We start from the raw sequence: 12,221 nt of genomic DNA, 5'->3' as shown, positions 1-12,221 counted from the left end.
CTAAAGTTAAAATGAATTTAGAAGACTCCTTCCTATATCATCTTACAGAGCATAGGTGAAAAGCAACAAGTAATCATCATTTTTCCAGGTCTCCTAATACAAAGACTCCTGAAAACAGGGAAGTTCATTTGGTGATTCACAAAGAAAAAGCATACATCAACTTGGTAATTAATCAATCAATGCTCCCAAGTATATTCTGAGAGAAGCAGAACATGAGCACTTTTTTTAAAAAGCATCCTTGATGACTCTTTATAGTAATTGCCAATACAATGCTTTTCATGTATAAAATGTATGTTTTTGCAATTATATCCTTCTCTCCTATGTTACCTTTCTTCTGATCATATCTATTGAAATTTAATTTTATGTCTGTTAAATCTTATAAGAAATTGAGTTCTAAAAAAATTATTCACTTATATGATGGTTCATAAGAGGACTTACAAGCAACATAGTATATTCTACTTAAAACCATAAATCAGCTGGAGAAATTGAGAACTTCTAGTCATGTGTTATTTAACCTCATGACTGTGCATTTGTGTATGGCCACTGACATTTACACAAACACTTCATTGTGTTGATTATAGCATTAGTCTCATTACATGTAAAATAGCATTTGATTCCTTTTCTGCTCAACCTCAGAGCTTCATTTTAGGGTAATCAGGAAGAACTCTAATACTTATAGTCCTCTAGTTAGAATCATGTCTTCAAGGAACTCAAAATGCTTGATCAAAAAATTATGAGGAAGCAAAAAACACCTAACCAGAAGAGCAAAAATAAAAAATAATCCAAAAATATGAGGATAGTTAATGGAGCCTCTGGGACAACTTCAAGCATACCAACATTTGGATTATGGGGGTGTGAGAAGAAGAAAGAGAGCAAGATATTGAAAACCTATTTTAAGAAATAATGACAGAAAACTTCCGAGCCTGGTGAAAGAAATACACTTACAAGTCCAGGAAACACAGAGAACCCCAAACAGGAAGAATCCAAAGAGGACACGCCAAGATACATCATAATTAAAATGCCAGGGCAAAAGACAAAGAGAGAATCTTAAAAACAGCTAGAGAAAAGCAATTAGTTATCTATAAGGGAATGCCCATATGACTGTCAGCTGATTTCTCAACATAAACTATGCAGGCCAGAAGGGAGTGGCAAGGAATATTCAAAGTGATGAACATTAAGAACCGCAACCAAGATTACTCTACCCAGCAAAGCTATCACTTAAAATTGAAGGTCAGATAAAGAGCTTCACAGACAAGACAAAGGTAAAGTAGTTCATCAACACCAAACTAGTATTATATGAAATGTTGAAGGGTATTCTTTAAAAAGAGGATGAAGAAGAAAAAGAAAAAGATCAAAAATATGAAAAACAAAATGGCAACAAGTACATACCTATCAACAATTGAATCTAAAAATTGGGGGAACATCTGTAATAACCTCAACAATTTTTTTTTTAAAAAATATCTGCCAAGCTCTTGCAACTTGGCCACCGACATGCTATCCAGACTGAGGAAGACCCGGAAACTTCGGGGCCACGTGAGCCACGGCCACGGCCACGGCCGCATCGGCAAGCACAGGAAGCACCCGGGGGGCCGCAGTAATGCTGGCGGCTTGCATCATCACAGGATTAATTTCAACAAATACCACACAGGTTACTCTGGTAAAGTTGGAATGAGGCATTACCACTTTAAGAGGAACCAGAGCTTCTGCCCAACTATCAACCTTGATAAACTGTGGACCCTGGTCAGCGAGCAGACACGAGTCAATGCTGCCAAAAGCAAGACTGAAGTTGCTCCCATCATTGATGTGGTGCGATCGGGCTACTACAAAGTTCTGGGGAAGGGAAAGCTCCCAAAGCAGCCTGTCATTGTGAAGGCCAAGTTCTTCAGCAGAAGAGCGGAGGAGAAGATTAAGGGTGTTGGTGGGGCCTGTGTCCTGGTAACTTGAAGCTACACAGAGGGGAATTCATTAAAATGTCCAAGTATTTTTGTCTTCTGGTCTGAGTGTAGGTCCTCTGGCATCTCCACTTCCCTACCTGTACTTCCAAAACCTCCCTAACAGGTCCTAGGAGTTAGAGTATCAAGGCCTGGGATCCTTTGCAAACTTCCCTGAGAAAGAAAGAAGCCTTTGGACCGATCCTGACTTGAACTTTTCATTTATAAAGTGAGAATGATACCTGTTGCTAACATGTGTGTGTAAATAAGTATTAAATAGTTGAAAAAAAAATCTGCCAATATTAAATTTAACTATAAAAAAGAAAAAGAAAATATCAATCCTTCCCAAATTAGGATATAAATTTATTGCAATTACATTTATAATTCAGTAATGAGTTTTCTCGAAAATTAAAGAAAAATTAAAAATACATTTCAAAAAATAATTATATGAGAACAGTCATGGGAACCTTGGAAAGAAAAATGAGGAAGTGGTTAATAAGCCTTACCAGATTTCAAATCAGTATAGCATTGGCACAGAAATAAAGACTAGAAAAATTACAGAAAATAGAGTTTAGAAATAGGTACAAAGATATGTGAGAGCATAATATATAACATATATGATGTTTCAATTTAGTGACAAAAGAATGTTTTATTTAAAAACAGTATATGCAAAGCTGGCTAGTTACTTGGAAGAAAACAATGCTATATACTTACATGGTACTATATATAAACATAAATTCCAGTCATAGTTAAAGATTAAAGCTCTTAATTAAAAACAGAGCCAAAAAAAATAAATGATATACAGGGAGGAAAATGTTTTGCAATACACATGACAAAGGATTAACATTCCTAATTCACCAAGTATTTACAAACTGATAAGAAACAGATCAACACCCAAGTGTTGCTTTTTTTTAAAAGCAAAGTATACGAGCAGGTAATTCACAAAACAGAAAACGCAAATCACCAACAAATATGTGAAAACACAGTCACTCTGGCTATAGCCAGAAAATTACAATGAGGTAATAGTTCTCACTTGTTATACTGAAAAAGACTGAAAAGGGCACTAATACTCAGTGCTAATGTGAATGCTAGGAAATAACGGCTATTGTACTTTGCTAGTGGGAATGGGAATTGCTATGAACTTTTCTGAAAATTACCTGACAGGATGCATTAAAATTTTTAATGGAAATCATAAAAGAAAAAATAATAGATTGGACTTCTTCAAAATTGTTTCTGCTTTTCATAAAAAACTATTAGAAATTTTTTTAAAAGTCACAGAGGAAAAAATATTTGCAAATGACATATCTAATAAGAAACTTATAGCCCAAAATATATACAAACTCTCAAAAATCAATAGCAAGAAAATAAAACTCATTAATATTTTTAAAATGGGTAAAAGGCTTGAACAGACACTTCACCAAAGATCTATAGATGACAAATAATCACACGAAGAGAGATGCTCAATATCATTAGTCAAAAGATAAATTGCAAATTAAAACCATGAGATACTACTACATATTCACTAGAATAGCTAAAATTTAAAAGACAGGTGACACTAACTGTTGACAAGAATGTGGACGAACTAGAACTCCTCACATACTGTTGGTAGGATGTAAGATATAGTACAGTCACATTGGAAAATAGTCTGATAGTTTCTTATAAAGTTAAAAGATATCATAAAATCAAAAGAAATGAAAGTCCATGTCAACACAAAGATCTGAGAACAAATATTTACACTGGGTTTATTCATAATCACTAAAACTAGAAATAAACCAAATGTCTATCAACAGATGAATAAATAAGTTGTAGGATATTCATAACATAAAACATTACTCAGCAATGAAAAGGAATGAAATGCTGATTGATATATGCAATAAGATGAATGAATCTCAAAAAAAAATATGCTAAGTGAAAGAAATCATACACACACAACTACTTTTGTGCATTACATTTAGGGTCAGAGATCAGATCACACACACCTAAGGGCTGGAGGTAGGAAAAGGAGATTAACTGCACAGGGAAATAAGAGAACTTTTTTTCTTTTTCTTTTTCTTTTTATTGGTGACCCTGTTACAGATATCCCCATTTCTGCTCCTGCCTTTACCCACCTCCATCTATCCCCCCACCTCCACTTCCCTCTGCTCATCACTACACTGCTGTCTGTGTCTATGGGCTATGCATATATGTCCTTTGCCTAATCCCTTCATCTTCTTTCATCCAGTCCCCCTCTCCTAACCCCTCTGACAGCTGTCAGTCTGTTCTTTGTATTCATGCCTCTGTTTCTATTTTGTTCATCAGTTTATTTTGTTCATTAGATTCCATACATAAGTGAGACCACCTGGTATTCGTCTTTCTCTGACTGGCTTATTTCATTTTGCATAATAATCTCCAGGTCCATCCATGCTGTTGCAAAAGGTAAAGATTCCTTCTATGTTTTACAGCTTGGTAGAGAACTTTTTAGAGTGACAGAATCTTGTATATCTTGATGGTGGTTGTGGTTATATGACAATATAGACTATACATTTTTCAGAACTTATTTTTTCAGCATGTAAATTATACCTCAATAAACCTGAGTTTATAAAATTAAAAATACATATCTTTTGATCCAGCCATCCACTTTGAGATGTCTACTCCACAGAAATAAATGTGTCAATATATATAGAAGTTAATGGACCTTAATAAGAAAATGATTAAATAAAATTATGTTCTATTCAATACTGTAGAATATAATGTAAATAATTTAAAAGATCTGGAAATAGTCCTTTGAGCATTTGGTTTGTGGGAACTGAAAGAATAGTTTTCACTCCACTGATTTGAGCCCTTTTTCTTAATTGAAGTTAGAAGAATGGACCACAACGGGGTACTATGTGCATCTTGAGTAACGCCATCCATTTATAATGGCCATGGTTTGGACTGTCTAGTTATTCCTTGCCTTCCAGGGGTTTATGACCTAAACAAAACCCTAGAAAATGTATTGCCCTTGAAGGCTGACTTTCAACTTTTATTTTCTGTTTTTCATTTGATTATAGTATAGGAATCCTCCACAAAAGTTCAATTTACACCTCAAAAGGAGGGTGAGGTGAGGGAAGACAAATAACTGAATCTAAACCTATAAAAACTATTTAATTGATGTTAAAATTATCCCTTAAAAAGAGTCTTCAAGTGAATTCATCCTTTATGTAGACAGCAGAACATTTTAAACAAATTTATAGAGCATTATTATTAGATTAAGAATTATGAGAGCATGCACATACAATAAAAAAATCATGAGAGCCCTGGCCGGTGTGGCTCAGTTGGTTGGAACATCATCTCATATACCGAAATGGTGCAGTTTTGATCCTGATCAGAGTGCATACAGGAGGCAACCAACTGATGCTTCTCTCACATTAATGTTTCTCTCCCTTCCTCCCCCTTCCTCTCTCTCTAAAATCAATGAGCATGTCCTCTGGTGAGGATTAAAAAAAAATCATGAGAGCACAAAGAAATGAAAGACATGATCCCTGTTCTTTAAAGAGTGACATTTAACACTCTCAGACTCAAGAAGCACAAGATGAGTACACAATCGGGTGTTGGTGAGTTAGTGTAATAAGTGTAGTATATGACTCATCACCATTTAAAATATTTCTATCACAGATGTTCTTTTGGAAGTACTCCTTCACCTTCCTGTAACCTTAAGGTTTACTTCAAACCCTCTATTTTAGATGAGGCTAACATTATTTCCAATACCATGTAAATAATTTACATTAAAATATTAAGACATGGTTAGTATCATGTAAAAATATCTACTTTCCTAAAATTATGATATAATGAGGAATACTTCAATAAGATGTATGCATTAAAGAATTATTATTAGTTTCCATTAACTGGGTAGTTACTAGAACTGTAGAGTTGTTTCCTTTTATTAAATGGTCAAAATATCATCAAAACTAAAATATCATTTACCCTCATCTAAGGGGTGTCTGCTTAAGAGAAATCATGAGCTGAAATGAAGAACACGAAAGCATGCCTCTCACCTCAATGCTATTAGTCATATCAAATAAAGACAAAACATCTAAGAATGAGGGCTTGCTTGTGATGCAGAGGGCAACAAACAATATTTTTAACATGCTTTTATCTGACATTTCAATAACTTTATTAATTTCTTACCATAGTGACATTTCAATCCCTTTATTAATATTTTTCTTATACTGTGATCGTAGTTCTCCAATTTAAAAATAAATAATATGCCATTAACTTACCAGGAAACAATTATGACACACTGCTACCCATATACATGAAATTCTTTAAATAACTGGGAGAGGTATTGAGGGGAGGGCAGAGGTATGAAAAAGTTATCTCTTTCTGAGATTCTGGAGGCCCAGCTTCCTTATCCTGTTCCCACATAAATACTCAAACATTATGCCAGAGTTACACGAAATAAGTGGACATCACCAAGCAGAGCTCCAAGAGTAGGTGTTCTGAACATGTTGGTAAAGAAAGTCACTTCATCTGAGAGGTCTCTGCCCCTTCAACCTCACCCTCCTTACCAATATACATTCATCACTAAAAAGGGAAATATTTACAAAAGTTAGTTTAGTTATGTTTAAATATTATGTTTAGCTGTCTGGAGACCATGTTCTCAAAATTTATACAAGAAATCAAGGATTAAACTTCATAACAATTAGAAAACCACTCTGTCTAAAATCAAAGACTTAAAGGACACTAAAATAGTTTTACCATTGGTGCTAAATTGAAATGACTCCATCTCTTTCCAACACCTGGAACCAAAACCTTTTAAACTTTCATGTAAACATACCGGGGCACACCAAATGCTCTGTCTGTAGCAAGGTACCACCTCTGCACAGACATTGGGTGAAAAATGTGGAAAATGCCTAAGGACTCTTTGAAGTAGCTTGGGAGAAGTAAGAGCAGGAAAGAGGCTCTTCACTAGGGTAAGTTTGTTTAGTGGAAAGTAAGCAAGTTGTCAGGGTAAAAGTTGACAATGTTGATTCCAACAGTTTGAACTGTGAATAAACATCGAAAAAGATTATGTTACTGAGAATTAGAAAAGATTCCATTGAACTCAATAGAACACTTGTGTGTGTTCAAAGATAATATGCCTTTGAGCCACATTCTGGATCCACAGTTTAGGGTTAGAATTACCTTAAGTCCTTTCTATGCCACATTAAAGAACATGGGGTCTGACCTCTCTAATATGTGCTTAAAATATTCAAATAAGGATAGAATAAAAATATTTCATGTCCAATAACAGAATTGAAAAACACTAAATACATGCACATTTGTACATCTGAGGTAGACTGAATAAATCTAGAGAGAAATCTTCCCAAACATCTAAACACAGTTTCACTAACCAATTTAGGGAAATGCATCATTGGCTATAAATCACTTATCAGTTTTCCTTCTTTAATGACCTATCAAAGAGCAAAAAACAGGGCCTATATTATGAAATCCACAATCCTCTTCTCTGCTCACCAAAGGCACATTTAAATCTGGCTTTTATCTCATGCTATTGAGTTTTCCACCAGGTACAAAATGGAAAGTTGAAAAAGACTTGTGCTTTTTACAAAGCAAAACAATTTGGTTGCCACTCAGCAATTCCTGGTAAAATGCCAGGAAGCCTGTAAAAAAAAAAAAAGTTAAAATTTTCCTAACTTAGACTTTATAAAAATAAGTGTGAGATGTTCAGAGCCTGTCAGACAATCCAATCCATCTTTTTATTTTTTAAATATTAGTAAACAAGGGAAAATACACTTTTGATTTGTTAAATTTTATTTGAATAAACATAATGCAGATCTTTCTGCCTTGCATGCCCTCAAGAAAATGAAGGTAACTTGAGCTGCTCTTATTAGTTCATCTCAAGTCCTTCATGATTCTCACATTAGTGAATGTTATTAGAAACTTTTTATTATTGATTTTTTTTAGAAAGAGAGATAGAGAAACACCAATTATTGTTTCATTTATTTACGCTTTCATTTGTTGATGCTTGTATGTGCCCTGACTGGGGATTGAACCCACAACCTTAGTGTATTGGGACAACACTCTAACCAACTGAGCTACCAGGGCAGGCCCTGCTATTAGAATATTTTCCAAAGTTTGACAAAGATGTGCAATTCTCGTGCTCTTTACCAGCAAAGTTTGCAGGCAACCCTGCAAAAAGTTGTTTTTCCTTTGAGCTCTCACACATATTCACATCCCCCCTAGAACCAAGGATGTAAGGGAGTATCGCTCAGTCTCATAGCCTCTTTGCTCTTAAAAAGAAAATCAAATTCCCCAGATATTTTCAAACTCCACCACGAACAGAACATTCTCAGCTCTGCATGTGCATCATTATCTCTTTTGCATTTCATCTTTATATTCACTGGGTTCATAGAAAGGACATACACAGAAAAAGGAAAATAGCTGCTTCTTAGACACCAAATTTAGTAATTCTCTCAAATCTACTGGCACACATCTAAAAAGTAATATTTTTATAAGGCTTCATTAGGTTTTCATTGGTTCTGTCTTTTAAGAACACACATGCTGAATCGCCCATAACCTCAAGCCAAAATACATCTGCAAACTACAAGAAATGTTTTTTATAGGAAGACAAGAGTCATCACAATTTAAAAAGGGATATAGTGAGTAAAGACAGACAGATGTGGGCTCATCTGGATCCCACTTTAGTGTCTCCCAGGCATCAAGTTACTAACTGATGGAGGCCATCAATCTACAGTGCTCTAAGATTCCAGCCGGCTCCAATAGCCTTACCTGTTAATATGAGATTACTGTAAGTATTGGAGAATTGCTCCTTTAGAAGAACCAGATGCATCTGAGCTGCCTTCTCCCGTTGAAGCTCCAGCATAACATCAGGGTGCTGGGCAATCTTGCAGCCTTTCTGTTTATCCAAGGCAACATCACTCCGAACAATGTCTACAGAAAGAAAGAAAAAAAGTGAGTGAGGGGCAGGCAGCACAAATGAAAAACAAAAAAATTAAAAATAAACATATAGCCCTGGCTGGCTTGGCTGAGTGGATAGAGCGTTGGCCTGCACTAAAGGGTCCCAGGTTCGATTCCTGTCAAGGGTACATGCCCTGGTTGCAGGCTTGATCCCCAGTAGGGGGTGTGCCGGAGGCAACCAATCAATGATTCTCTCTCATCATTGATGTTTCTATCTCTCTCTCCCTCTCCCTTCCTCTCTGAAATCAATAAAAATACAGTTAAAAAATAAACAAACCAATAAAACAAAAATCATACACATATTACAGTCCTGTTTTTATTCCAAAATGACAATTTATAAACTACCAGTATTTTCATAAGAATTAAGAAATTCAAAATTAATAAACCTGAGGGTCTCCAACTTCATGATACATCCTGCAAGTTTCTCTGGTCATTTCCAAATTCTTGGAAGATTTTTTTGTTTATTATCTTTCTCTAACCTCACTTAAGATTCTCACTCCTCCATTCCTCTTCTAAGCTCACCTCTAGTATTTATTTACCTCATGGGGCCTTTTCTTAACATCTTTTAGCACTCTCCATGGGAAAAAAATAATACAACTTTGTCTGAATACTAGTGACTATGAAGGTCATTTCCTCTATCTCATGCCATAGGACCAAGTGATAGCTCCAGCATGTGTATTCAGGATTCTTGGCCTGTTTTCAAGTTTACCTCCCAGCCAGCCTACTCAGCTCAAACTAGAGCTGCCATTCTGTGGGTAAGCTACTCAGAATTTCTCTTGATATTTTTTTCATATACCTCTGGATACATTCTGACTCAGTAATTGTCCTTTCAATTTGGAAGTATTTTGTGAGTCACTAAAGAAAGCAAGAGCAGGGCTAGAGTAACTTTTCAGATCTTTCTATTTCCCAGTTATTTTTCCATTAGTGATAGGTTGCTTTTTATACAGTATGATTTACACTCAAAGTAAAAGTATTCTTCAGAAAATAGCCTTCCTCAAAAATAAACATTCTTCTAGAATGTGTCACAATTACCAGGAAGCTTTCATGGCCTAAAGTTATTTGTTTTACTTTTATAAGTTAAAATATAATTCAGCTGATTACCATAGAAACAAATTATATTATCAATAGCAATTTGGATAACGACTCTATAAACTTTCAAGTTTTACATAGCAAACTAAAGGATTTTAGAAGAAAATGCTTTAAAAAAAAAAAAAAAAAAGGCCGAACCGGTTTGGCTCAGTGAATAGAGCGTCAGCCTGCGGACTCAAGGGTCCCAGGTTCGATTCCGGTCAAGGGCATATACCTTGGTTGCGGGCACATCCCCAGTGGGGGTGTGCAGGAGGCAGCTAATCGATGTTTCTCTCTCATCGATGTTTCTAACTCTCTATCCCTCTCTCTTCTTCTCTGTAAAAATCAATAAAATATTTTTTAAAAAAAAAAAGGCTGCTCTGCCACTGCTCACTGCTGACAGCAATGGCTTTGGAACAAAAAAAAAGAGAATGCCCGTGTTGATGGTACCAGTAGAAATATTTGGTTCTTTAAGCAGTGCTCAACATCATTCAACCAAAACCTTGAAATAAAATGACCATATTATCTTAATTTTAATAATACTAAGAAAAGAAAACAATGGGCATGCGCATGGGCGAACATACTTCCTAGACTTTAGAAAAGTGCATTATGACAATGTTTGGGGGGAAACAGATATTCTATATGGATTTTTATCTATACTTCATCTGTTCAACATTGTATCAAAGACTCGATAAACACAAAGTGAGAATACTTATCAAAGATGCTCATGGTCATATATCTGAAGGAAGAGTAAGTATCAAAATGATAGGCTCAACATTCAAAATTATCTTGGCAACCCAGAAATGTAGGATGGGATCCCTAACATGTAGGTAAGGACATGAACACAAAGTCCTGCATTTATACTGAAAATTAATTACATAAGATAATATGCAAACACCGTACCAGACAGAAGTTCAGATATTTAAGATCTTATTAAGAATTGTAAATTTTAGTTAAATGCAAGCTTAACATATAAGGAAGTGATATACTGCCAAATATAATATTGCCACTAAAAAAAATTAATTAAATTTTAGACTAAATTAATGGAACCAGAACATCCAGAATACAAAAGATTACATAGCCACACTGCATTCTATGCCAGTCAAGCGAAGCAGAGTGAAGAGTTGGAGTTAAGCAGACCTCAGTTCAAATTCTGATTTGGGGGGAAGAACCAAGATGGTGGCATAGGCAAATCCCTGTACTCACTGCCTCCCACAACCACATCAAAATTACAACTAAAATACAGAACAACCATCATCCAGAACCACCAGCAAACTGGCTGAATGGAAGTCCTACAACTAGAGAAATAAAGAAGAAAGCACACTGAGACTGGTAGGAGGTGCGAAGGTGTGGAATGGGCTGGTCTGGCACCCATGTGTGCCCCTTTTTTAATTGGGAGGGAGATTGCCTCTGCGGAGGCTGCCCAGAGGAGCAAGGGGTCCCAAGCCCACACCAGATGCCCAGCCCAGGATCCCAGAGCTGGGAAAAGAAGTCCCTACGGGCAGTAAGAACTACAGGCTTTTAAAAAACAGTGCGGATTGTGGCTGAGTGACACACAGGCTGCTAGAGACTCAGCTGCTCCTCTTAAAAGGCATTCACCACAAACTGCACTTACAAGCTCCTGCTACCTCTGAGCTCAGTGCCAGGCAAAGCTCTGGGGGACCCAGACACATATGAGGAGAAACTGGACTGTCTAGCATCTTAGCAGAAACTTAGGGGCAGCTTTCTTCTAGAAGGAGGTGCTCATGGGGTTCATTGTTCCCCTGCTGGAACCTCCCCAGTTGCAGGGCTGACTGGCAGCCATTTCTGTTTGCTCAGCCCTGGTGATTCCCTGAGATCCCACCCCACCAATTTACAACCCCACCCAAGCTGTGAGCAATGGCTTTTACTTATTAATGGCCTGACCTTGCTCAGCCTAAAAACCTGTCAAACAAGCTGCAGCTGGGTCAGAGAGTACCAAACCTATCAATAAAAGGCCCTAGACCCAGTACCAGCACCAGCCTCCCTTGCTTCACTGCTGGGCCTCATCTGGGCACTTCCAAACCTGATACAAAGAAGAGGAATCTAAAGATCTCACTGTAGTTCCTGCTGGGTGGCCCCAGGCAGTGGCTGACTTTACACCTTCCTGGAGACCCAAGAGCCAGTATACCTAGTGGTCAGTGTGAGACCATACCAGACTACAACTCTTCACATCCATAAATGACACATTCAAGGGGAAGACTCAGTGAACACCAAAGCCCCACTGAAGCAAGACCTTCTCCATAAGAGTGTCTCCTGCACAGGAGC

General features: G+C 36.7%; 1 protein-coding gene across 1 annotated transcript; it reads left to right on the top strand.

The window, feature by feature from the left end:
• Positions 1 to 1,475: 1,475 nt before the first annotated feature.
• On the top strand, positions 1,476 to 1,986 carry LOC102758990 (60S ribosomal protein L27a). Its single transcript, XM_006756648.2, has one exon. The coding sequence runs from the start codon at positions 1,492 to 1,494 to the stop codon at positions 1,942 to 1,944; it is 453 nt and encodes a 150-aa protein (XP_006756711.1). The 5' UTR covers positions 1,476 to 1,491; the 3' UTR covers positions 1,945 to 1,986.
• Positions 1,987 to 12,221: the final 10,235 nt, after the last annotated feature.

The sequence above is a fragment of the Myotis davidii genome, unplaced genomic scaffold, assembly GCF_000327345.1.
Source record: "Myotis davidii unplaced genomic scaffold, ASM32734v1 scaffold332, whole genome shotgun sequence".
Lineage (NCBI taxonomy): Eukaryota > Metazoa > Chordata > Mammalia > Chiroptera > Vespertilionidae > Myotis > Myotis davidii.
The sequence above is the reverse complement of the archived record's forward strand: the minus strand, read 5'-3'. Positions and strand labels throughout refer to the sequence as shown.

What these genes read in the sequence shown, in the direction of transcription:
- LOC102758990 (XM_006756648.2), top strand. Translation starts at nt 1,492, where the DNA reads ATGCTATCCAGACTGAGGAAGACCCGGAAACTTCGGGGCCACGTGAGC.